This window comes from Salvia splendens, chromosome 20, assembly GCF_004379255.2.
Source record: "Salvia splendens isolate huo1 chromosome 20, SspV2, whole genome shotgun sequence".
Classification (NCBI taxonomy): domain Eukaryota; kingdom Viridiplantae; phylum Streptophyta; class Magnoliopsida; order Lamiales; family Lamiaceae; genus Salvia; species Salvia splendens.
In genome coordinates, this window is record NC_056051.1 from 5021916 (window position 1) to 5048972 (window position 27057).

General features: G+C 36.8%; 3 protein-coding genes across 6 annotated transcripts; all 3 read left to right on the forward strand.

Moving 5' to 3' along the window:
• The first annotated feature begins 1750 nt into the window (after nt 1-1750).
• LOC121782278 (receptor-like protein 35) lies at nt 1751-3976 on the forward strand. Of its 2 annotated transcripts, XR_006046289.1 has the most exons (3): nt 1751-2612; nt 2905-3117; nt 3305-3976. XR_006046289.1 is itself a non-coding variant. In XM_042180040.1 (2 exons), the coding sequence occupies exons 1-2, from the start codon at nt 2282-2284 to the stop codon at nt 3057-3059; spliced, it is 486 nt and encodes a 161-aa protein (XP_042035974.1). In that variant the 5' UTR covers nt 1751-2281; the 3' UTR covers nt 3060-3296. The 2 variants fall into 2 exon arrangements, 1 of the variants encoding a protein (XP_042035974.1); XM_042180040.1 differs by lacking the exon at nt 3305-3976 and having other exon boundaries at nt 2905-3296.
• A 43-nt stretch (nt 3977-4019) lies between these two features.
• Nucleotides 4020-6655, forward strand: LOC121782277 (probable LRR receptor-like serine/threonine-protein kinase At3g47570). The gene is made up of 5 exons (XM_042180039.1): nt 4020-4227; nt 5101-5244; nt 5523-5738; nt 5825-5968; nt 6089-6655. The coding sequence occupies exons 3-5, from the start codon at nt 5540-5542 to the stop codon at nt 6559-6561; spliced, it is 816 nt and encodes a 271-aa protein (XP_042035973.1). The 5' UTR covers nt 4020-4227; nt 5101-5244; nt 5523-5539; the 3' UTR covers nt 6562-6655.
• A 12995-nt stretch (nt 6656-19650) lies between these two features.
• LOC121782274 (probable LRR receptor-like serine/threonine-protein kinase At3g47570) lies at nt 19651-26499 on the forward strand. Of its 3 annotated transcripts, none has more exons than XM_042180034.1 (6): nt 19651-20520; nt 22173-22385; nt 22482-22703; nt 22865-23008; nt 24445-25920; nt 26029-26499. In XM_042180034.1, exons 1-6 carry the CDS (start codon nt 19668-19670, stop codon nt 26418-26420), a joined length of 3300 nt encoding a protein of 1099 aa, XP_042035968.1. In that variant the 5' UTR covers nt 19651-19667; the 3' UTR covers nt 26421-26499. The 3 variants fall into 3 exon arrangements, with proteins under 3 accessions (XP_042035968.1, XP_042035969.1, XP_042035970.1); XM_042180035.1 differs by having other exon boundaries at nt 19651-20148; XM_042180036.1 differs by having other exon boundaries at nt 20389-20520; nt 21434-22385.
• The last annotated feature ends 558 nt before the right edge of the window (nt 26500-27057 follow it).

A 27057-nucleotide genomic window follows, 5' to 3' on the forward strand; every position in this document is an offset into this window, starting at 1 on the left:
ACAGTTTCATATTGACACAAAACAATTGTCGAAATATATGAAAATTTATGAAATTATTTTGAATTTTAACATCAAAACATATGCATGTAGGATCTCGTTAGAATCCCTATAGAATTATTTTTAATTTGATATATGTTGTGTGAAAATATAGTTTAATCGAGATAGTTATATGATTTTAAGTTTTGTGATATTTTTTAAAAGTTAGTTACAACTAATTTGTTGATAATTGACATAAATATCATAATTGACATTTTTCGTTGAATGTATTAATACTCGGAGTTGAATGATTTTGACCCTTGATTTCAATATATAATGTCTATCATCTAGTTGTAGTTAGCAATTTAAAGTTGAGTTAGCAATATAACATACAGTTAATATAACAAATATTTATTGGATTAATGTGATAAATTTATTTGCTTAATTTAATAAAGATTTTTAAATATGATGAAATATGAAAGTAGATTATATTTTATTTATTTATTGCATAGTTCATTATTTTATTTTTCTATGATCATGACTTCAGTGTTTTGAATATAATTGTATATTAACCTAAATTAAGATTATAATTATTAGTTGTGATTTATTTTATTATATTTTAATTTTATTTTCACATTTCAATTTTTATATATATAGATTTTATAGAGTTTAGGGCCCAATAATAAATTAAATCATAAGCTCAAATCTAGCTTCGTTCTCCGCCCAATAGGAAGTTTTGGTAAGAAAAAGAATCCTATCAAAATTAGCAAACAGTTAATGTATATAGAAAAAATGGAAGTTTCATGCTAATTAATGTAGTGGTGGTTCCGTAGACGACTTGAAGGTTGACGGTCCAAGTCTTTTATATCAACTTATTTATATAAAAATAAGACTAAGACTCACAAATTTATTTAATTAATATTTACCATTGACTACAACACTCATCTTTACCTAACAATAATATTCCACGAAAGATGCACTAAATTAAATATGTGGAGTAGTTCTATTATATGTATGTTTATGAAAATATACTTTCATCTTGGGATCATTAATAAGGAGTTTTGAATTAAAAAAAGGTTGATGCTTAAACCTCTTGACCACAACATTTGTGTCCATTACTCTACTTTGAAATGATGAGTTTTCTATAACGTATTTAGTCCTACCTACCGTGGTTGAAAGTGAAGAACGATGAGTCAACGAAGGAGACAGACACAAAGAGAGTAGACAGACTCATGATCGCGACCCCCTAAATTAATTGCTAACTACAACTACATGATATACATTCGATTATAAAATTGAGGCATACGATCCTCATGAATATCAATACAATTCACATAAAATGTCAATTAACAGTATTAATGTCAATTGATCAATAGTTAGTTATAACAAACTTTCAAAAAACATTAAAAAACTTTAAATGATTATAACTCAGTACTCCACAAATTAAGCCTCGAATATGTTTATTTTTAGAAATCTATTTATCTTATTTTTTTAGAAACTCATAGACACCACTTATAATAGCAATATTGGAATACTTCTATTTGATAGTTTTTTTTTTGCATTATTTTTAAATAAAAATAGAAGTGTGATGATAAGTTTAGTTGACTACGACGACGCAATATACACACAGATAAATAAAGTGGAATTTGTTTCATTTCTCGTTAATCTATCCCATATTTTGTTAGTACATATAACTTTCTACAATACCATTGACGAAGACTCAAATAAATTTTAAAAATCATACTCCTATTTATATCAATGATAACTATATAAAGAACACCGTCTACCAAATGAAACTAAACAGAAAAGTAATGGAGAATTTTATTTTGTCATTTGCCGTTTCAGTCTTGTTATTACATAGCTTTGCCCTCTCCTTGAATTCTATCACCACTGATAAGCATGCCCTTATTCCCTCAAAAACTCCATCACTTCTGACCCTTATGCTATCTTGAGCACCAATTGGTCTCAAAACACATCAGTCTGTGATTGGATTGGTGTGTCGTGCGGCCTCAAACACCTCCGTGTCACGTCTCTCAATCTCTCCAGCTACGACCTTGTTGGAACTGTTGCTCCACATCTCGGAAACCTTAGGTTTCTCAGATATTTGGACATCAGTTTCAACAATTTCAAGGGGATCTTACCCTTTGAGCTCTCTAAACTGCATCATTTGAATGTGATAAATGTGGGAGCAAATTCATTCACTGGAAAAATACCCACATGGTTGGGCAGTTTACCTCAATTAGAGAAACTCTATTTGTACAATAATACTTTCTTAGGTACAATTCCTTCATCTTTGTCTAACCAGATGTTACAAATATTAAACTTAAACTATAACCAGTTGAGTGGGTCCATACCATATGCTATTTTCAATGTGTCTTCCCTTACAGAAATTAGAATTAGAAATAATAGCCTATCTGGTTGGCTACCGAGTGATATGTGTGATAATCTCCCAAATATTGAAGCACTTGATATTTCGGCCAACCAACTTTCTGGACAAATTCCACCCAACATATGGAAATGCAGATATCTTCAAGAGCTGGAATTATCTATCAATCATTTCAATGGAAAAATCCCAAGTGAAATTGGAAGTTTGAGTATGCTTAAAGAGCTGTACTTGGGCCTTAACAATTTCAGAGGTAAACGCATCTCTATTTAACTACCTCTACATTCGATTTCTATATTATTATTCCATAATTTGAAATGGATGAGAGAAATTTAGATGCTTTTCCAGCATACGAAGCCAAAACGTCAATAGAAAATGAAATTAGGCTACAATGAGTGAAAAGATGGTTTAGAAGAAATAAATTAGTATTTGTATTAGACATATGCTAAGCAAATAAACGCCTATTAAAACTAAACTTACTCATAAGCATAATGGGAAAATTAACCAAATAGTTACATAATATCTTTGTACGTCTAAAAATGCAGGAATGATCCCTGAAGAAATAGGAAATCTTTCACAGTTAGAGGTGTTGAGCATCCCATCCTCCTCTCTGACCGGAAATATTCCATCTTCAGTGTTCAATATATCTTCGTTGAAATTCATGATCCTATCAAATAACAGTTTGTCTGGAAATATGTGAACTTTTCTCAATCTGCCTTTGTTAGAGGAGTTATATCTGGATCATAACAACTTACAAGGTATGAGATTTCCCCTTTCATATAGGAGTACATTAAAATTATAGAAATTCGTTGTATATTTTAACACTAGAAAAAACTCCACCTCCGAGTTAGGTATTTTTTTTGTGAATACAGTCAACTACGAAGAAGATGTTGTAATTTTACAAAATTGGAAGTGCTAATTTAAACAACCCTCTATAATTTGTAGGTCAGATTCCACTAAATGTATGGAAATGCAAACATGTTGAGATCTTGTACCTAAACAACAACAATCTCAGTGGTTATGATCTTGCTGGACCTGTTTCTCCACATCTCGGAAACCTTTCGTTTCTCAGATATTTGGATATCAGTTCTAACAGTTTCACGGGGATCCTACCCTTTGAGCTATCTAAACTGCGTCGTTTGAAGGTGATGAATGTGGGAGCAAATTCAATCACCGGAGAAATACCAACATGGCTGGGGAATTTACCTCAACTTGAGAAACTCTATTTGTACACTAATAAGCTGAGTGGGTCCATACCACATAGTATTTTCAATGTGTAGAAATTAGGATTGGAAATAATAGCCTATCAGGTTGGCTCCCAAGTGATATGTGCAATAATAAGCCCAACATCAGAATCATGTTACTTTCATGGAACCAACTTGAAGGACAAATTCCGCTAAATATATGGAAATGCACACGGCTTCAGATCCTCTCATTATCCTTCCACAATTTCAATGGCAACATCCCAACTGAAATTGGACGATTGGGAAGGCTTACAAACTTGTACTTGGGACATATCAATGGTTATCGAGGTATAAATTTCGTTTTACTCCAATATGTGATTCTATTGAATATGTATGCAAAATTGATCATCATCTTCACACCAAAAAATTATTTGTATAAGGCTTTCTCCTTATGTTCATTTAATAATTTCAGGAGTAATTCCGGTCGAAATAGGAAATCTTTCAAGACTAGAGATATTAAGCATTGCAAACGCTTCTCTAACCGGAGATATCCATCTTCATTTTTCAACATATCCTCCTTGACACAGTTGGGCTTATCTGACAATAGTTTGTCTGGAAATATCCCAACTTTCCACAATACACTGAAGCTAGAGAAGTTATATCTTAATAATAATAAGTTAACAGGTATTTTAATCTTTAACATTTCTTCCTTTTAACATACTTGAGCTTCTTTGACAATAGTTTAGCAAGAAATAAAGTTGACCACCGTTGGCATTCACTGTTTCGTGGAAAATTTTAGGAACATGGTTATTTAATTGATTTATGGAAATGAGCTTTAAATTACAAATATTACTAATGATAAAATGCAAACTCTAAATATTGTACAAACTTCAAACTATGATCACGACCGTTAGAAAATGTCAACAGATGCCAAAATAATATCAACAAATTTTTTTAACACAGTTCCAGCACAATGCCAACACAACATCAACCGTTGACACTGTGTTGAATTTTATATTGCTATTATTTTGTCACCTGGTGACATTTTCTAACGGCCCTGATCATAGTTTGTAATTCGTATAATATTTAGAGTTTGCATATGATTACATTCCTACTACTATTATAATATATATAGCTGAATTTATTTACAATATTAAACTAGCTTTCCCTGAAATATCATTAGAAAACCAAGGCACTAATATTCACTCGTAGGTTGGGCTAAAAATGACATGTGCAACAATATGCCCGACATCAAAGAACTTCACCTCTCTGATAACCTACTTGAAGGCCATATTCCATCAAATATTTGGAAATGCAGACAACTTGAGATGTTATCATTATCCTTCAACAACAATACCTGAATCACTTTTTCTTTCTATCTTTTTCTCATTTGATCATTTATGCATTAAAACTCGTATCATTTCAAAAGTTTCTATTTATCAAATAAAGAGGTATTCTACTATCTATCAATCATATATATTCTCCTTTCTTTATTCTTGCTCTTTCCTTTTATTATTGTACTATGACTTTTCTTATCTAATACTTTTAAAATTTCAGGAGGAGTTCCAGCAGAATTAGGAAATCTTTCAAGATTAGAGATATTAAATATTGACAATGCTTTTTTAACTGGGGATATTCCATCTTCTATATTCAACATATCTTCCTTGACATACTTGAGCTTATCTGGCAATAGTTTGACAGGTATATATTCTCAAAATCCCATAACAAGTTCGAATATATTTATTGGTTTATCTTTTTTATGACAAACTTAACTAATATAATGAATTTTACATATATCTAGTGTAACATTAAAATCAATATCTCCCAAAAGTCTCTATTTTACACGAACTCATTTCCTATTTTTCTTCACAAAATCAAACAATATCTTAAAACCCGTGCTGAGTCAATTTCACAAAGCTTTGCTTCTTCAACTTGTCCATTGTGAGTTACAATACATGTAATGTGTTACAAAATTTCAGGTTGCCTCCCAAGTGATATGTGCCGCATGTCAAACATCAAAAACCTTAGTCTCTTTGGGAATAAACTTGAAGGACAAATTCCAAAATATATATGGAAATGTCCACATCTTGAGACCTTGTCATTATCCTATAACAATTTCAGTGGTAGCATTCCGTTCGAAATCGGGAACATGAGTATGCTTAAGGAGTTGTATTTGGGCATGAACGCCATTCAAGGTATACACATCTATTTTCATTTTCTTATGTGACTTTATTGCTGTATTGAAACATGCATTTTTTTTACAACAATAACACAATTTCAGGAGGAATTCCAGCTGAAATAGGCAAGCTTTCACGACTAGAGAAATTAGACATTGCAAATGCCTCTTTAACTGGAAATATCCCATCTTCCATTTTCAACATATCTTCTTTGACACACGTGAACTTGGGCTACAACAACTTATTTGGTAATTATCAACTTTTCCTATTATTCACTTTCGCCATTTTGTTATGAGAGTTTATGTTTTTATCTAAAACCTAGTTAGAAATGCAGCTATTTATAAGTATTTCATGACATGAATTTTCAGGTACTCTTCCTTCCAAGTTGGGGATTTCACTTCCCAATCTTGAAAGGCTTTATTTGGGTGAAAATAGACTCGAGGGTCCAATTCCAAGCTCTATTAACAATGTTTCTAAACTCATCGTGTTGGACTTGGGTGACAACTCATTTATCGGCTCCATACCCGACTTTGGTAATTTGAAACACCTACAATCCATATATCTCCATCAAAATCATTTGAATGCAGAGAAATCCCGAACTCACGAGTTGACATTTCTCCCTTCGTTAACTAAATGTCGCAACTTGAAGTACTTGGCTTTAGCAGACAATTCATTGAATGGCATCCTACCCGCTTCAATTGGGAATTTTTCCTCGTCTCTTCAAACCATGTGGCTACATAACAGCCACATCATGGGTGCCATTCCTTCTGAAATCGGAAATTTAAGTAGTTTGTTGTTACTAAATCTACGAGAGAATCAATTGCGTGGGCACATTTGTTAAGGACCTAATTCCTTAACGTCGATTTCCAAGCAAAATCAAAAAACGAGATGTCGTCGTTGTCGAGCGCCCAACGTTTGGGTCGTGACTTGGACGGGAGGTTCAAGCCAAGTTGGGCGAAATACTGATTTCATTAATTGGTTGAATGAATAAAAAGATAACATCCTATCCCTATTTATAATACTAGAATACTAGCTTATGGGACAAGAAACAAATATAAAAAAAGATATGCAAATCCCTAATATATCTAAACTAATTAATAATGATATAATACTCGTATCAACTCCCCTACGGTTAAAATCCACATTGTCCTCAAGGTGGGAACCACGAACCAAGGACGAGAGTTGAAAGCAGAAGCTTTAGCTAGACGTCTCCTCCTGGATCAAACACATATCGAACAACTGAGCGTCTCTCTTCATCACCTCCGTAAAAAATCAACAAAGGCGGACTGATGTGGTCATCCAAATTCAATGCTAAAATGGAAAGTTCTGCCACACATCCCTGAATGCGCAAACACAGCTTGTTATTTCGCGGAGGAATCAACCTAGCATCGGTGTCGAGCGATGTTGGTTGATGAATCATACTTGTAACATCACCTACATTCAAATCCACATAGACACCAACAATTATGCGCGAACCGGTGTAAGCACCATCTCCTTTCGTTCCCCAACAATTCTCAATAATAGATTTTGATTGCACTTGAACAACAGGGAATGAGGCGATGACCTTCGGCACTTCCTCAATGGAATCATCCTCCTCTTTATCTTCTAGCAATGTCTCATCCTTTTCACCAATCTTTTCATCATATACCCCAACGAGCACTTGCGGTGACTCATTTTCGTTCTTGACAATCCCTTTATTCTTGACGAACTCTCCAGGGGACTCGTTGTTTGGAACATTAAGAGGAGCGCCATCATTGTGAACATCAGTAATGTCATTGGGAACATCATCACCGAATACTATCGTGGGAGTATTATCAGTTTTCTCTTCGGCTAAATTCTCATCTTGAATGTTCTCTTCAAACTCCTCCCCATCATCCGCATAACAGAGAATGCGTTGTTTACACACATGTCCCATCACCCATTTTTCGGGACAGTGCCAGCAGAGACCCAACCTGGACCGTTCCGACTTCTCCGCCTGGGAGACTCGTATTAGCGGCAGGCGTGGCTGCTCCGGAGTTTGACTGGTCACACGTGCGAGCTGACTGTACAGGTCCCGCGTTGGCTTTTCGGTTGAGTAGCGGGGCTGGAGGGAGGCGGGCTGGACTCGCGCTCTCACCTCCTCCCGAGGGCGAGGTCGGTCCCAGCACGTCTCTGAGCATCGGGGCCGGTCAACGGTCGGGTAGCCGCGGTCCTGCTGTTGCGCCGGTGGGTCCCAGCACGTTGGGCGGTGCCGTTGCGTTGCGGTTGTCGGGTAGCGATCAAACCCTAATTTGGTCTGATGCTCTCCGCGATCAGATAGTAGGCCACCCCTCTCGACGTAGCCGCCGCGGTGTCGTGGCCAAGTGTCTTGCGTGCGATCGCGGTACCCGATGGGCTGGTATCTCGGCCGTGGGCGACGATCAGGTGGATCCATGTGGTGTGAGACGTAGGGAGATTCTGGATCAGGCCACGACGGCGGGCGGAGTCCTCGCAAAAAAATTTAAGGCAAAGGATTCCAGTGGACTCACCGACATGCAAATACTCATCGAAGAGGTCAGCCGTTTGCCCAGTAGCAAGTTGTCGGATGGCACATGTACACTTCTGCAACGGCGAGAGACTTTGCCGACCGGATGCGTCTGTACTTTGACATGCGAAAACGGCACCGAAAGTAATCTTCCGGAAACTGCGGCTGATCAGAAAAATTGTCGGCAACGAGCCTTTCGTGGGCTCCCTCCCGGTCACGATGGATGTAGCGGAGAGTTGATCTAGTTGGTTGATGAGGAGGGGCGAGGGTATTCGCTGCGATATAGGCTTCATAAGCGGCACGATGTTGTTCATAATATTCTTGTTCTTCGCGCTCTGCTTCCGCAATGAGATGGGTGAAATCCATTTGAGGGTTTGAGTGAGAGATGAAGATGTAGATAAGTTGTATGAAAAAATATGAATGAGAGATGAATGAGAGATGATTTGATGTGAAAAATGGACGATGAATGTGTGTATTTATAGATGATTTTGGGGATAAAAAAAATTAAAAAAATACAGAAAAACGGTAAAAAAGGCCATTTTTTGGGATTGTGAATTTTTTTTGGTATTATTTTTTATTTTTTTTTTAAAAAAATTGAATTTCCAATGGAAATGCCGTTGGCCAATCAGAACGTGCCACGTCGGCTGCTCGCTGGCACGGACGTGCTCAATGCATCGAGCAGCGCCGCGCCAGCGGCCAGAGCGCAACGGCGGACAGTGGTGCCGTGCCACTGTCACGGACGGACGGACGCCGTCATGCTCTCCGCTATGGATGCTCTAAACTATTAGATTTTAAAGTAAGTGAATAAGATTAAAATTCACGTATTTCAATAAATAATAGATAAAATATCAACAAAATAGTAAAATAGTAAAAACTATTATAACATAATCATTTTCATGATTTATTTATATAAACATAGTGACATGAGAATCTCAACACAAATACCAGAAAATATCAACCCAGTTTTATTAATATTGTACATACATTATGTTGAGATTGTTTGATGCATTTATTGATATAAAATATGTTTATCAACATATACGAAAGTTGAAATAAAAATTATAAAATTTCATTATTCGATCATCGTCGGAACGTATGCAATTGAGATCTCGTTAGAATCCTTATGAAATTAGCCTTAATTTGATATATTGTTTACGAAAAAATGATTTAAATTGAGAAAATTACGTAAATCGAGAAACTTACGTAAATTGACCTATATACCCTTTAAGCTTATTTAATAATTTTTTATATTAAATATAATCCACGTGGCAGTATTTTAACCACTAGATCTCCTAATCTAATGGCTAAAATTTGATCTTAATTTGGGATTGTTAATTAGTTAGCGATTATTTAAAATTGAATAACAAATTAGCGTAAATAAATTAACTTAAATTGCATCAACTTTAGTTGTACGGATCAGCTTTCACTTAAGTTGCTCCATCAAAATATGTTGCTTATATCTTGTGGGATTTGTGCTGTGTTTGCTTCTTCATGGATGTAGCATACTGATAGGAGGGAAAAGATGAGACTATGACTCTGTGTGTCAACTGGTTAGGAGGGTACCTAGACCTAGTTGTGTCGTTGGGTCTGTGTCTATCTCCCCTATCAATAAAAAAAATACCTCAACCCACTTTTACTGGCTAGTATAGTGGAGTAAGGGTCGAATCCCACAGAGATGGATGTAGGCGAGATACACTTGCGATGACATTCTGGGAGCGGTTGGTTAGCTACCACACTTTTTTGGGGTTGAGTTTTACCTAGTCGGAAATTGAAATGGAACCTATACCCCTCCTGACCAGTAGGTCAGGGTGGGCTCTAAATGCTGCATGCTAAAAGAAATTAAAGTGCGTGTGTAAATTAGGGTACGAGTGTGCATGTGAGAAGCTACTAGACGAAACTTACTAAAAATGGCTAGACAAAAGGTAAAGAGAATCAAAGGACATGCTGGCAGATTGTCTCCTAGGTGTGCAGAAAAGCTGAAAAAGTGCAAGTACAAAAGTAAAAAGCAACAAAAGCAACACAAGTGGTTCCATTCTTTGATTGTGACATTATCTTCTTCACTAAGCTAAACAAACAAGATCTAACAAACTCCATTGATGAATGATCAAGCTTGAAAATTCGTAAATGCAATATTTAACTTGAAATCGAGAACGAAAGCTAAGAAAACTGAGATCTACGCAAACTGGTCAGCGGGACAAGGTGACAGAAGCAAGCAAAAACGATTCCCATGCATTTTTGAGGAACTTAACCCGATTAAAACTTGTAAACACTCCAAGAAAACCTAGATCTAACTAAGCAAAGCAGATTCAAGCACTTAAACAACAGAAATCAACGTAAAACTACCAGATCTAGCTACTAGGCAGAAAGAAATAATAAGCAAGCTGAAACACAAAATAAAACCACAATAAACTTCATTGCATTCAAAATTATCACCCAAAATATGTTCCAACTAAGTAGCTACTGGAATCCAAGTCAAAGGCAAGCAAAAAAACAAGTACTTAAACTAAGAAATCTTAAAAACAAAGCAAGTAAAAGATTGTTTGGCTCATCGGAAACTGAAACTGGAGGAATTTCTGGAACTACGGCGGCTGGAATGAATCAGGCATGATACTCCTCGCCGGCAGGTGGCTGGAATCTTCAAGTCAGGCTGCTGGATTTAGATGGAACTAAGAGCTAGTGGAGTTATTCTCCTCAAAAGTGATGTAGTAGTGATGATAAGTCCCAAGTGAAGTGGTGTCAAAAATTCCCTCCCCCTTTTTTTCTTTATGTTCAGCTCCTATTTATAGGGTGGCTTGCTCTAATTTCTAGGGCTTTCTCTTCAAGTGGAATGACAATTTTGCCCTTCCTTAGATAGATGATTATTCCAAGCAAGTCCTTCCTTCTCGTGTCCAGTTCTGTAGCATCCATCTTGACCAGTTTGCATATTTTCTGCTCATACTGACCAGTTTACACACTTTTCGCCGCTTTTTCACTCGAATTTCTTCTGAACCTTCCCTCCTGATTTAGTACTTCAACCTGCACACTTTAACAACTATTTTGCAGATATTATCCAATAAAGCACCTTATACTGACCAGTAACCAAGGCCTAGAATGCGACTTATCAAACTGCTCACACTTACCACATCATTGTCCTCAAGCGTGAAGAACAAACAAAAAGAAATAAGTCAAATTCTAGCTTGGTTACACCCCTGACCGACCTAAGACTCTAAAACTTAAAAGACTCTTCAACACATAGATGACTCACATAAAATAAAAAACAAGAAAACGAACAAAAGAAAAAAAACTCATAAACACATTACACAGGCTATATTTTCAATCAATCCTCCCCCTTGGGTTGAATTAATCCGGCTGTAAACAACTTCGAAATTCTACCACCCTCCCCTTCACTGGCTAGTCTATCCGCTTGTCAAGATCGCCACTTTATAAGCCAAAAGCTAGGTTCGCTTAGTCACTCATTCCTCACCAGAAATGTTAGGACTATTCTCTCAAATTGCTGAATCACAAATGCTTCGGACTCAGATCTCACGTGCGGCTCCCGAATGGCTTTAAGGCTTGTAATGGGGCTATGGGTTTGTAGTGTATGGGGTAGATGTTCCTAAGGCTCTAAGGTTCAAAAACTACTACTTTATTTCGATGTGGGGGAACTATGTGTATTTGGGCTTTTGGCTGTTGCTTCTCTTTGGCTGGGCGTTTCCTGATATTGACCTCCAACTGGTCAGTAGCTTCTTTGTGGCTTCGCCACCCTTATTCCTTCTTCCTTCTTTTTGTGGTCAAGTGTTTTCGACCATTTTCTTCAACATATTTTTTTAATGTGGCTTTGCCACCCTTATTACTTATTATTTTTTTTGGACCCGGAATTTTTCCTGGTCGATTTGCTCCTTACCTCTCGATTTCTTTCTCCAGTTGATTTTTCTTGTACGTCCTTTTGGCCAGTCGTCTTCTTGCCTTATGCCTCACACACACACAGTCCCAGTGGCTAATGGGTTATATCTGGGTATAGATTTGGCTAGAAAGAGGGGTTCTAAGGGTGTTTTTTTTTATTTTTTTTGCATGGGGGGTTTCCTAATGCCTTCAGGACTTGCTACACGCGGTCACCTTACCCTAGGCATCATGTGGCAGCCACTCTTTTCTTTTCTTTTTTTTAAATGTTTAGCGGAAAGTGGTTCCACTTTAGGCTTTTAACTCACCATTTTAAGAGGGCTTTCACAATTGGCTTCTAATCGGGTTCTTCTTTCATACTTGCATCCTCTAGACTAGCCTGGATCTAAGAAAGGTGGTTTCTACTCTTGGTGTGTTTTATTTCCATCGATCATCTCGCCTTAAGATTGGATCAGTTGAGTTTTAAGCCCGTGTTTTAACACATGTCCTAAAAAAACAAAACTTAACCTAAACTGACTCACTAGGGACTGTCTCGACACATGACAACACATATATACAATTATACTGGCCATTATCTCCTCCTCCCACTTCATCCTTGCTTGCCTTCATGCAAGTTTAGTGAAGTGGAAAACAGGATGACCAGTATCCAACACATAGAAGCAGAAAAAACCAGAAAACACATAACACATGGAAAACATATTATATATGAAACTTCTCACACTTAGACTATGCAATAGGCTAAGTGGGAGAAGAATAACGAACATAGAGAACACATAGACAATGTGGAACAATAACTAATATGCAAAACATACTATGTCAACAAAAACTTCTCACACTTAGACTATGCAATAGGATAAGTGGGAGAAGGTATAGGACTCACATAAAAAAACACAAAATAAAGACAACTTCTAACATCCTAAACGCATATTACGTTGTAAACCCTCGTCTTCTCACACTTAGACTATGGAATAGGCTAAGTGTTATGAATGAGGGTATACGCATGCTAAAACATGTACAAAAAAAAAGAAACAACACAACTAGAAAAAATAACTCAAGTTTACTGAAAATAAAAAGAAAGCTAACTGGTCAGCTGGTAGGGTCGGTCATCTTCTCCTCTGGATCCTCTTTGGTCAGGAGTCTTGTGCAGTTCCCTTATCAGGTTCCTTTGTTGGTACACATCAGGGGTGTCACTCTTTTTCTTAGGATTCTTGAAAGTCCCCTTGATTTTCCTCTTTTCCATGGGCCGCAGACGATGGTTGCTGGGGACCTTGCTCCCGATCAGTTTGGGCACTTGTCCCAGCTTCTTGATGATAATGGCCGATAGGACCACCCTGGGCTTCTTGGTCTCCTTCTTTTGCTTTGCTGCTCCATTGCCTTTCCTCTTTCTTTCTTGGTTGCATTTTCCTTCTTTGTCTTGATTTTCCTGTAAGTCGGTTTCTGGTACTGGTGTCTCTTTCTGGGCAGCAGGGATGGAAAGTGGATTGTCGATGTTGGCCTCCTGTACTGGCTGGGCGAAAGTTGCAGTCGGGTTCTCCCCAGGTTTTGTAGGAGAACCCCCTTCCTGGATAGTAAGGGTCGATGACGGATGTCCAGCAACAGCAGGGGTCTCTGACTTGGTTGTAGCATGTTTTGGATCCTCCCTAGGTTTTGTAGAAGGTCCACTATCTTCCTGGCCAGTATCAGTGTCCTTGCTCTTCTTTTTGTTGCAAGGATTCTTGTCCTCCTTGTTTGAGATCTCTACAAGATCATGAACCTTGCTGGCCCCCTTCTTTTTCTCAATCCTACGCCCGATGATTCGCCTCGATGTGCGCTTCAGCCCTTGTTTTCTCTCTGCTTTCTTCTCGGTCAGTTGGTGAGCCCCAGTGGCTCTAGCGAACCTTGACTTCTGACAAATAGTCTCTTCAATATCCTCTTCATCAGGTTCTTTAGTGGTTTCCCTTGAATTCTCTTCCGGACCTTGATTGATTTGAGGTTCAGCAACTGGTTCAGTTTCATTAGGACCACTCCTCTTGGTCAGTGTGTCCCCCTTATCCTTCGTCTTGCTTGATTCCCCAAATGACTCCTTCCGTTCAGGCTCCTTGTAGGATGTTCCTGAGCACAATGTCACCTTGCTCACATTAGCCTTGTCAGGTTTGTGCACCGTAACTGGGAGCCTTTCCGCATTCCTACAAATCTCGTTCATCGAACTGGCCAGGTAGGACAGTTGCTTATTCAGCATGTCCATATTTTCCTTATGCTTTTTCTGGGCATTTTGCATGCCTTGCACCACTTCATTATTTGACTGAAATTCGATCCTCATGGTTTGCTGGTAAGCAAGCATCTCTCCCATCATCTCTTCCATAGATCTACCTGACTTCTTTTGGTGTAGGAAATGGTTAGGATTTTGCTGATGGTGGGGATTATACTGGGTGTTAGGGCATGGGTGGTAGGTATAGTTTGGCTGATTTTGATGAGAGGGGTACTGGCCGAATTGGTTAGAGTTGTAGGGTTGACTGTGATTGGGATTGAGGTGGTGTAGGTAGGGATTTTGCTGGTGATGGGAGTTATACTGGGAACTTTGGTTGAGCTGGAAATTTTGGAAGTTTTGCTGGTTCTGGTTAGGTGGGTATTGGTTATACTGGCCAGAAGGATTGTACTGGTCTTGGTGATATTGGTTCTGGTGTTGATTTTGGAACTGGTTTTGGTTTTGCTGAGGTGGTGGTCCTTGGTTAGGTTGACCCTGGTAATTTTGGAAGTTCCTTTGGTGGGGTGGTACATATACAGGGTTCGGGTTCTGGTTTTGAGGCTGTTGGTTCCTTCCTGACCAGTTGAACTGGTTGTTGGGATTTTCTGGGCCACGGTTGAAATTCTGGTTCGGGTGGGGGTTGTATTGGTTCTGACCTTGACCTTGGTTTTGATTTTGGTTCCCATCTCCCCATCGAAAATTTTGGTGATCCCTCCATGGTGCGTCCCGTTGTCTCCCCTGGATCTAATTCTCATTTGAGTTAAAATACCCAGCAGCATTAGCCTGCTCCATACTGACCGAGTCGTTTGGCTGATCATAGCTCGGTTCTTGGTATCCCTGTTCTGCACCCTTGTAGTTCCCAACTGGGGAAGTCGGCTGTGTATTCTTCTTGATTGCGCTCAGGAGTGACTTCTTCAGCTCATCCATCTTCAAATCCATCCTCTGTTCAAGCTTCGGCTCCTGGTCAGTAGACGAGGCACTTGCAACCCTTTCTCGGTTGTATTCATCCCTTGAATGGTCATACTCCTTCTTCGCACTCAGTAGTTTCCTTAGGACCCTCTTCGCTTCGTTGACCCGTAGCTGCGTGAAGCTTCCTCCCGACGACGAATTGGCCAGGTCCTTGGTTGTTATGTTCATCCCCTCATAGAAGGTATGATGTATCTCAATGTCTGCCATGCGATGATTGGGACATGCATCTAAAAGGCCCATATACCTCGCCCAATAATCGCTCAAAGGTTCATCGTACCCTTGCTTCACACTAGTTATTTCCCTTTTTAGCGCGCTTGTCTTGGATGACGGGAAAAACTCGCCTAGGAATACTGACTTGAAATCAGCCCAACTCTCAATGGAGTCGGGGGGCAAGCGCATGAACCAGGTATTTGCCTCCCCTTTAAGGGCAAAGGGAAGGGCCTTCAGTCTGTAGTCATCTTCGCTCGACCCCGCTGGCCGCTTTAGAGCCTTGCAGATTTTGCAAATTTCATGCAAGAACTCGTATGGGCTGTCACAACTCCTTCCCAAGAACACAGGCAAGATGGCCATAATGTGGGGCTCCACGTAGATTGCTTCTTGTCCTAGGGTCGTGGCGATTGCTTGCGGTGGTTCGCCATCCAAGTGAGCGTACAACGAGCTTATCTCGGGATCATTTTCCTGGTCAGCCATGTTGGCTTTCTCCTCTTCAGTTGCGGATATTGATTCCGGTTCACTCTTGATGGCTGTGCTGCGATCCTCCTGACCGCTCGCATCCAAGTCAACTGGCAAGGCAGTGGTTAATTCTGAATGAGTGGTGACTGGATTTACCCCTTCTTCCCTTGGCCAGTTGGACTCAGTTTCATTTAACTGCGGAACACAAAAAATAAAGAAAAGTTTATCTACAATATTCACACCAAAATTCTTAACAAAACTCCTCATAAACTAAGAAACAAAAGAAAAGAAAAACAATTAACTATATGTACACCAAAGTGTCATGCAACAAATGTATGCAAAAATGCCATCCATCCCCGGCAACGGCGCCATTTGATAGGAGGGAAAAGATGAGACTATGACTCTGTGTGTCAACTGGTCAGGAGGGTACCTAGACCTAGCTGTGTCGTTGGGTCTGTGTCTATCTCCCCTATCAACAAAAAAAATACCTCAACCCACTTTTACTGGCTAGTATAGTGGAGTAAGGGTCGAATCCCACAGAGATGGATGTAGGCGAGATACACTTGCGATGACATTCTGGGAGCGGTTGGTTAGCTACCACGCTTTTTTGGGGTTGAGTTTTACCTAGTCGGAAATTGAAATGGAACCTATACCCCTCCTGACCAGTAGGTCAAGGTGGGCTCTAAATGCTGCATGCTAAAAGAAATTAAAGTGCGTGTGTAAATTAGGGTACGAGTGTGCATGTGAGAAGCTACTAGACGAAACTTACTAAAAATGGCTAGACAAAAGGTAAAGAGAATCAAAGGACATGCTGGCAGATTGTCTCCTAGGTGTGCAGAAAAGCTGAAAAAGTGCAAGTACAAAAGCAACACAAGTGGTCCCATTCTTTGATTGTGACATTATCTTCTTCACCAAGCTAAACAAACAATATCTAACAAACTCCATTGATGAATGATCAAGCTTGAAAATTCGTAAATGCAATATTTAACTTGAAATCGAGAACGAAAGCTAAGAAAACTGAGATCTATGCAAACTGGTCAGCGGGACAAGGTGACAGAAGCAAGCAAAAACGATTCCCATGCATTTTTGAGGAACTTAACCCGATTAAAACTTGTAAACACTCCAAGAAAACCTATATCTAACTAAGCAAAGCAGATTCAAGCACTTAAACAACAGAAATCAACGTAAAACTACCAGATCTAGCTACTAGGCAGAAAGAAATAATAAGCAAGCTGAAACACAAAATAAAACCACAATAAACTTCATTGCATTCAAGATTATCACCCAAAATATGTTCCAACTAAGTAGCTACTGGAATCCAAGTCAAAGGCAAGCAAAAAAACAAGTACTTAAACTAAGAAATCTTAAAAACAAAGCAAGTAAAAGATTGTTTGGCTCATCGGAAACTGAAACAGGAGGAATTTCTGGAACTACGGCGGCTAGAATGAATCAGGCATGGTGCTCCTCGCCGGCAGGTGGCTGGAATCTTCAAGTCAGGCTGCTGGATTTAGATGGAACTAAGAGCTAGTGGAGTTATTCTCCTCAAAAGTGATGTAGTAGTGATGATAAGTCCCAAGTGAAGTGGTGTCAAAAATTCCCTCCCCCTTTTTTTCTTTATGTTCAGCTCCTATTTATAGGGTGGCTTGCTCTAATTTCTAGGGCTTTCTCTTCAAGTGGAATGACAATTTTGCCCTTCCTTAGATAGGTGATTATTCCAAGCAAGTCCTTCCTTCTCGTGTCTAGTTCTGTAGCATCCATCTTGGCCAGTTTGCGTATTTTCTGCTCATACTGACCAGTTTACACACTTTTCGCAGCTTTTTCTCTCGAATTTCTTCTGAACCTTCCCTCCTGATTTAGTACTTCAACCTGCACACTTTAACAACTATTTTATTGACCAGTAACCAAGGCCTAAAATGCGACTTATCACATACCTATTTATAAGTGTGTAATTCATTAGAAAGCTTCACTTATAAGTGTCAAAAAAAAAGGAAACTTCATATGCATAGTGTTGGTTGAGACTTGAGGCGGCTTTGCCATCATCTGTCTTCGTCGTGTGTTCCTAACATATTGTCAAAAGTGTAATACTCCATACATTTCCTACAAATAAAGGTTCTGGGTCAATACGCGAATTTTAATGCATAATTGGTAAAATAGAAATAATATTAAAAGAAAAAAATGATAGAAAATGATTATGGATCTCATTTCATTAAAGAAATTTTTTTATCAAAAATATAAGTAGATTAATTTTAAAGAAATGGAAGAAAATGGAAAAAAAAAACACTTCTAACCATGCCATTATGAAATACCCAATCGATTAATACGTTTTCATAAATTACGAGTCACATAATCGATTGCGAGCAAGATGAGGCACCAATATATGTATTTTTAATATCAATATAGCACATAAACCTGGTTATAATTTCTAAACTCCAAATCGAATATACTAATTCACTATTAATATTTCCTTTATTAGGGTGGATATTCAATCTTAATTTCCCCACCACACATAAGTCGATCTGTCGATGATATTATTCAACCATAAGGATCCAATTTTACATATACAAAATATATTCAACAAATTATTTCATCTTGCCAAGAAGAATAGTCCACCGTGTCTTGACGAAGACTCAAATATTGATTTCGCATAAAATAATAATCACTAAATAGTACTCTCTCCGTACTAGTTGAGTTGACGAAGACGACAGACTTATTAATCACATAATACAATGCATAGACATCATGATAGTCTGGAAATTGTTTACATTTGTTTTTTAACCTTTCCTATCTTTAGTCCATGTTATCTTTAGTGCTCCACGAATTAAGCCTCGAATATGTTTATTTTTAGAAATCTATTTATCTTATTTATTTAGAAACTCATAGACACCACTTATAATAGCAATATTGGAATACTTCTATTTGATAGATTTTTTTTGCATTATTTTTAAATAAAAATAGAAGTGTGATGATAAGTTTAGTTGACTACGACGACGCAATATACACACAGATAAATAAAGTGAAATTTGTTTCATTTCTCGTTAATCTATTCCATATTTTGTTAGTACATATAACTTTCTACAATACCAAGTGCTGCACATGTATCCTTCACATACTTTTCAACATCCTAAATACCTTTAAACCAAATCATCTCAAGCACTAGTCTAACTTAAAACGAGGAATTGCTCAGTTTGCAAGATTGTATCTCAAATTAAATATATAATGTGTTTGATTCACAATTCAATATTTATATGAATGACGATATTTATATAGGGGAGAAAATTGACGATATTTATATAGGGGAGAAAATATGAGGTGGGGCAAATAAAATTAGTATGGTTAGTGGAAACACCCACACAAAAGGGTACGAAGTGGTGGGGAACAAAAGTGGGAACGACGATAACTAAACGACATAGTAGTACAATATATTGAATGACAGCATATGTAAATTGAATGACAGCACATGTGCTGTAGATCAATATTACTCCAATTTGGTATATTTGTTTCCATTATTTTAAAACAAAATTGAAACCTGAGGTCTTGAGTTGACAAGGTGGGACCCACACGCTTCAATATTTCATTGACGAAGACTCAAATAAATTGAATCCTAACAAATCAAATGGAATAAAATAAATATCAACCAAAAATTTTAAAAATCATACTCCTTTTATATCAAATGATAACTATAAAGAGTCTGTTATAAAGAATGAAACTAAACAGAAAACTAATGGAGAATATTATTTTGTCATTTGCCGTTTCAGTCTTGTTATTACATAGCTTTGCCCACTCCTTGAATTCTATCACCACTGATAAGCATGCACTTATTTCCTTCAAAAACTCCATCACTTCCGACCCTTATGCTATCTTGAGCACCCAAAACAACACATCAGTCTGTAATTGGATTGGTGTGTCGTGCGGCCTCAAACACCGCCGTGTCACTGCTCTTAATCTCTCTGGCTACGGCCTTGTTGGAACTGTTGCTCCACATCTCGGAAACCTTACGTTTCTCAGATATTTGGACATCAGTTTCAACAATTTCAGTGGCTTCTTACCCTTTGAGCTCTCTAAACTGCGTCATTTGAAGGTGATGAATGTGGGAGCGAATTCATTCACCGGAGAAATACCAACATGGTTGGGCAGTTTACCTCGTCTAGAGAAACTCTATTTGTACAAGAATACTTTCTTAGGTACAATCCCTTCATCTTTGTCTAACAATACCAAGAAGCAGATGTTACAAATATTAAACTTAAACTATAACCAGTTGAGTGGGTCCATACCATATGCTATTTTCAATGTGTCTTCCCTTAGAGAAATTAGAATTAGAAATAATAGCTTATCTGGTTGGCTACCGAGTGATATGTGCGATAATCTCCCAAATATTGAAGCACTTATTATTTCGGCCAACCAACTTTCCGGAGAAATTCCACCTAACATAAGGGAATGCAGACATCTTCAAGAGCTGAGATTATCTATCAATCATTTCAATGGAAAAATCCCAAGTGAAATTGGAAGTTTGAGTAGGCTTAAAGAGCTGTACTTGGGCTTTAACGATTTCAGAGGTAAATGCATCTCTATTTAACTACCTCTACATTTGATTTCTATATTACTATTCCATAATTTGAAATGGATAAATGATTTGAAAGCAATTATATTGTATACCACCTTCATCCTTAAAAAATAATCATATTTTTCCATTTTACCATTTTAGTATTTCTCTAGTTAAGTGAGTTTCATTTATTAATAATATTTTAATTATTTATTTAATATTTATCTTACTTTATCAATTTTATATTAAAATTAAATGCGTCCAGTTATCAATTTTAGATGCATTTCCAACATACAAAGCAAAAACATCAATAGAAAATTAAATTAGGCCATCAGACGACAAAATTGTCAATTTATTGTTTGTGCAAATTTAATTTACTTTTGTCATTTTATTTTTTTTCTTTTTAAATTTCTAGGGTATTTAGATTACATAGAGAATGTTGGTTTTATTATTTTGCTGTCAGTTTGATAATATTACTATATTTTATTTTTAAGAAATTAGGATTTCTTTGATTTTTCTGTAAATTAATTTCCTATAAATTCGGAGGTCGAAACTGTGCTTTGTTGAGAGTCTTTTTATGACCATATAGTTGGGTTTAAAAATATTTTATACATTGCTTGTGAAATTTTTTATATTTTCAAAGCATATTTGGAAATTAGTGAATTTTATTAGATAAAAAATATGAGACACCTAAATCATAGTTGGTTATACGGTTATTTCCAACTATGAATTAATTTTCTAAAGTGAGAAATAATATCACTACATGAAATATAAAACTCACAAATGCATACTAATATTAAATTTTTTATACATGAGGAAAAAATATATTATTTAGGATTTCTTTAATGATTATAAAATTCATCTTTCGGGAGATTCACATGTGGACAATTGAGTTTCCTAATATCTTTCTACTTCCGAAAATGCAGGAATGATCCCTAAAGAAATAGGGAATCTTTCACAGTAAGAAATGTTAAATATCCGAGCCTCCTCTCTGTTAGGATATATTCCATCTTCGGTGTTCAACATATCTTCATTGAAATACATGTACCTCTCTAACAACAGTTTGTCAGCAAATATCCCAAGTGATATGTGCGACGGTTTTTCAAATATTGAAGTACTTCATATTTGGTCCAACCAACTTTCTGGACAAGTTCCACCAAACATATGGAAAAATAATGCAACTCTTTCTACTCTGTAACCACGTAGAGACACTTGGATAAATGAGAGAGAAAAATAATGGAGGAATGGGCAAAAAATATAAACTCTTTCCGTCCCACATTAAGAGTCTATTTTAGCCATTTTGGTCTGTCTCATAATAAGTGTCTAATTTCACTCTAACTATAAATGGAAGTAGGTCTCACATTTTACTAACTTATTACAATCACATTTTGTGCTAAAACTGATATATATACTAGTGAGGCTCATATTCCATTAACGATTTCCATTCTTTACTTTTATATTTCTTAAAACATGTGTGAAGTCAACTATGGACTCCTTTTCCGGGATGAACAGAGTAGTTTTTTTCGACAAATGTGTTGAGAAAGTCATTTTGTAACCAGCTAGTATGATTTACAAGATGGTTGCTGTATCAAACACATGCTTATATCCAAATTGTTGTGTTAAAAGGCATCCACCCATGATATCTTTCTACTTCCAAAAATGTAGGAATGATCCCTGACGAAATAGGGAATCTTTCACAGCTAGAGAAGTTAAGTATACCAGGCTCCTCTCTGACAGGAAATATTCCATCTTCAATGTTGAACATATCTTCATTGAAATTCATGGACCTCTCTAACAACACTTTGTCTGGAAATATCCCTACTTTTCACCATCTTCCAAAGTTAGAGGAATTATATTTGTCTCATAACAACTTCGAAGGTACTTTTATACTTTGAAATATCCGATCCACACTCCCTTCATGGAAAAATAAATTATTTAACACTTTGCTTCTTTATAACTATTTAAAACTATTAGGTTGGCTGCCAAGTGATGTGTGCAGCAGCAATATGTCAAACATCAAAACACTTGAACTCTATGGGAATCAACTTCAAGGGCCAATTCCACCAAATATATGGAAATGCACACATCTTGAGATCTTGGCATTATCCTACAACAATCTCAGTGGTAACATCCCGTTCGAAATTGGGAACATGAGCACGCTTCGGGAGTTGTATTTGGGTTGGAACGACTTTCAAGGTATGCATACATATCTATTTTCATTTCTGATTTGTACGTAGAAGTATTTATTTTGGATATTCAAATATAGGAGTATCTTATTTTACAGCTTTCATATCAGAGATTGCATATAATTCTTGCGATGATCAATGGTAGAATTTCTTTAAATATCACAATTTCAGGAGGAATTCCAGCCGAAATAGGGAAACTTACACGACTAGAGGTATTAAACATTGCAAACGCCTCTTTAACTGGAAATATCCCAACCTCCATATTCAACATATCTACTCTGACAACACTGAGCTTGAGCTACAACAGCTTATCTGGTAAATAACAACTTTCCTGAACACATGGATGCTCTCTCTATATGGTCACTGTGCTTTCATATATAGTTTAATTTCTGATTTGTTTCTTACAATAATAAATTCAACTAATTCAAATATCAGGCTCCCAAGAGCAAGAGCAAAATGCTTTATACACTTGAGAACTAATTTGAAGGGCACATTCAACCAATATATATGCAAATGCCAACGTCTTCAATTATTTTTGCTGCACCATCACGTGAAATCGGAAATCTGAGTATAATTTATACTTATTTTACAATGGAACAATGAATTAATAGGCCAGGCCCCCCCATCAATTATCCTCTTAACTATTATAATATATGTAAACAAAAAAATTAACATGTATATCCCGAGTTGGTCAGAGACATGGTTCTTGTCCAATATGTCCCGAGTTCGATTCAGTTTTACTCATTTTTTATTCTCTGCAACTCTTTTGTTGTCTCTTTCTTTTTATTTATGCAACTTTGTCATTCTTCATGCTATTTATTAAGCATAATGTGAATATTTTTGTTTCTTTTTACTTTATTGGAACATAATTTCTCTTCACTTGCTAACTGTTTTCTTCCATCATTATGCTAATAATAATAAAAAATTATTATATTCTAGTACTCAATCCGTTTTTTAAAAATAGCAACTCTTTTACGTTCTTTAAAAATAGCAACGTTCAAACTTTCTTTATTAGGAAATCTTTACACCCATATACATCAATTTATTTACCACTAATACTACTACAATTAACAACTTAAAGTGGGCCCCATAATTCACTAACAGTAATTCCATTACATTTTTCTCTCCATCTCTCCTACTTTACCAATTTTTTCCCTCTCTCTTACTTTACTAAATTGTGCATTAAAACTCGTGTTGTTTCAAATGTCCCTATTTTTAAAAAAGGGAGGGAGTATTTGTTGTAATTTATATTTTAGTTGATGTTTTCTATGGTGACATTTAAACATCATAAAAAATTTCATTCATTGTACAGTATTGAAAATATTAGTTATTTCAAACTACATATGTCATGAATATTGAAAAAATCCTATAAATATTAATGATAATTTGGGTCCCCCATTTAAAAATTGGCTTCGCCACTGTTAATAAGTACGCCATCAATTTTTTTTTCTTTTATCATACGATTTCTGCATATTGTTTAAAGAAAGTTCGACATTTATGTTTTTTATAGGATGTTATATTTATATATACATTTAGCTCATCACCAACTTTCTTTTCACCGTTATTCACTTCTAACATGTGAAATTGCGAATACAACCCAAAAAGAGGAAATATTTTATCTAAACCTAGAAAGTAGTTGCATTGTTAAGTCTTCCATATTCAACCTTAAAGAAAGTAGCTGCATTGTTAAGTCTTCCATATTCAACCTTAAAGAAATAAAATCTTTCACTCAATGAGTTTTCACTTTTCAGGTACACTTCCTTCAAATATGGGGATTTCACTTCTCAATCTTGAATTACTTTATTTGTATTTTAACAGACTCATTGGTCCAATTCCAAGCACCATCAACAATGCTTCCAAACTTATGCAGTTGGGCTTGAGCAGTAACTCCTTCATTGGCTCCATACCAGACCTTGGTAATTTGAAACACCTTCAGATGCTAATGCTCGTGGGAGAGTTGATCCTTGAGAGAAACATGCTTGTGGGTCCAATACCTGAATGTTTGGGTGAAGTTAAATCCTTGAGAGAGATCTACTTAGGCCACAACCAGTTGAATTCCACCATCCCTCCCAACTTCTGGAATCTTACCGACCTCGTGGAATTGAGCTTGCCCTCAAATCATTTGATTGGTCAATTGTCATCTCAACTTGGAAATTTGAAGTCAATCTCCTATCTAGACTTATCCTTTAATCAATTTTCAGGTAATATCCCCAGCTCAATCGGTGGTTGCCAGTTATTAGAATCTCTCTACTTATCGAATAATTTGTTGGACGGATCTATTCCCCAATCCTTAGCAAATGTTAGAAATTTGAAAGCATTGGATTTATCTTACAATAACCTTTCTGGATCTATCCCCAAGTCATTAGAAGACCTTCGTTTTCTTGAGCATTTCAATGTTTCCAACAACAAATTGGTTGGGGAAATTCCAGATAGGGGTTGTTTTGGTAACTTGAGTGATCAATCTTTTTCCAACAACCTTGCCCTTTGCGGTCCAATAAGATTTAAAGTTCCACCATGCACAAAAAAACATCATAGATCAAAAAGCTTGATGAAAATTATAGTGCCTTCTGTGATTTTAGTTGTGACTATGGTGATTGTCATCCTTGTGTTTATAAATAAATTTAAATCAAGGAAATCAACACTACTTCCCACTGCTGTTTTACCGGTGACGGAATATAGAAGTGTTTCTTACATAGAACTAGAGCGAGGAACCAGTGGTTTTAGTGAGAGAAACCTTATTGGAAAAGGAAGTTTTGGTTCGGTATTTGAAGCAACACTTTCTAATGGGTTGAAAGTTGCAGTAAAAGTTTTTAACTTGCAACTACAAGGAGCAGAAAGGAGCTTTGATATTGAAACTGAGATACTTGGGAGCATTCGACATAGAAACATAGTTCGAGTGATTGGATGTTGTAGTAGCCCAGAGTTTAAAGCTCTAATTCTCACATATATGCCGAATGGGAGTTTGGATAAATGGTTATATTCCAACATGCATAGTCTAGATCTTATACAAAGACTAAAGATAGCAATAGATGTTGCGTCCGCCTTGGAATATCTTCACCATGGCCATACATTCCCAGTTGTCCATCGTGATGTAAAGCCAAGCAATGTTTTGCTCGATCAAGACATGGTGGCTCATCTTGGTGATTTTGGCATTGGGAAGCTTTTTGAAAACGGAGAAGTTGTCGTCCAAACACAAACATTGGCGACTATCGGCTATGCAGCACCAGGTGATGCATAATGCTAAACTTTTCATCTTCAATTATATTGCGATATTATTTTTCTTTTTATAATATCAATGTTTAATCTGATATTAATCATGCATGTTGCACGGTTAGAGTTGGGAATGGAAGGGAAAGTGTCCACACATGGAGATGTGTACAGTTTCGGGATAATGTTGCTTGAGATGTTTACAGGGAAGAAGCCAACAGATGATATGTTTGATGGGGAAATGAGGTTGAAAGAGTGGGAAAGTGAATCATTACAAGAAAAATCAGTTCCTATTTCACCCACTTTGCTATCTAGCGAAGATCGGGATTTCTGTGCAAAGGAGCAATGCGTGTTGTCAATTTATGAGTTGGCAATGAAATGTTTAGCCACTACACCTCATGAGAGAATCAACATGATTGAAGCAGCGAACACTCTCCACATGATCAATGCAACAATGGTAACAGAAAGACGTCGTCCACGATATGCATTTTCTGTTGGTATTCCCAATAATGGGTTATAATGCTTGTGGCATTGCTATTGTGTAAAATACTCCTATGTAAACAGTTTATGTGTTGAAGTTGGAATTTGTTATCATGTTATATAGTAAGAGTGGGATTGTGGAGTGAATTTTATATTGTAGTGCTAGATTCATCAGTGTCAACAAGTAGGACGACATAGAAGTCAAACCAAAATTTAAAAATAATACTCCCTTTGTTCCATTAGAAATGAACGTTTTATTTTTTAGGTTGTCCCACTAAAAATGAAACGTTTCTAAACAACATTCTCTCTACTTTTTCTTCTCTCTCACTTTACTCTCTTCGTTAACTCACAAAACAACACTACATAAAATCTCATGCCGAAAACCAAATGTTTCATATTTAATGGGACGGAGGGAGTATGACAAACTCGGTTTTGGGAATATCACTACCATTTTCTAATTTAAAAAATAGTAAAATTAATAATTATGAATAAATCTAATAGTGAAATTCAAATTAAATGGTGGGAAACAAACTAAGAAAGATGAATATAAATTAACTCCACTTACAAACAAACTGAAATAAACATACAATTTCTTCGAGAAGTCCTCGTGTCGCACACTTTCAGAATACTATTACCACAAATTATCAATAGTCTAGAAACTATAAAACAAGCTATGT

What these genes read in the sequence shown, in the direction of transcription:
- LOC121782278 (XM_042180040.1), top strand. Translation starts at nt 2,282, where the DNA reads ATGTTACAAATATTAAACTTAAACTATAACCAGTTGAGTGGGTCCATA. An exon ending in GGGCCTTAACAATTTCAGAG is followed by an intron (nt 2,613 to 2,904) that starts GTAAACGCATCT and finishes CTAAAAATGCAG; the next exon opens with GAATGATCCCTGAAGAAATA.
- LOC121782277 (XM_042180039.1), top strand. Translation starts at nt 5,540, where the DNA reads ATGTGCCGCATGTCAAACATCAAAAACCTTAGTCTCTTTGGGAATAAA. An exon ending in GGGCATGAACGCCATTCAAG is followed by an intron (nt 5,739 to 5,824) that starts GTATACACATCT and finishes ACACAATTTCAG; the next exon opens with GAGGAATTCCAGCTGAAATA. An exon ending in GGGCTACAACAACTTATTTG is followed by an intron (nt 5,969 to 6,088) that starts GTAATTATCAAC and finishes ATGAATTTTCAG; the next exon opens with GTACTCTTCCTTCCAAGTTG.
- LOC121782274 (XM_042180034.1), top strand. Translation starts at nt 19,668, where the DNA reads ATGAAACTAAACAGAAAACTAATGGAGAATATTATTTTGTCATTTGCC. An exon ending in GGGCTTTAACGATTTCAGAG is followed by an intron (nt 20,521 to 22,172) that starts GTAAATGCATCT and finishes CCAAAAATGTAG; the next exon opens with GAATGATCCCTGACGAAATA. An exon ending in GAGCTACAACAGCTTATCTG is followed by an intron (nt 23,009 to 24,444) that starts GTAAATAACAAC and finishes TTCACTTTTCAG; the next exon opens with GTACACTTCCTTCAAATATG.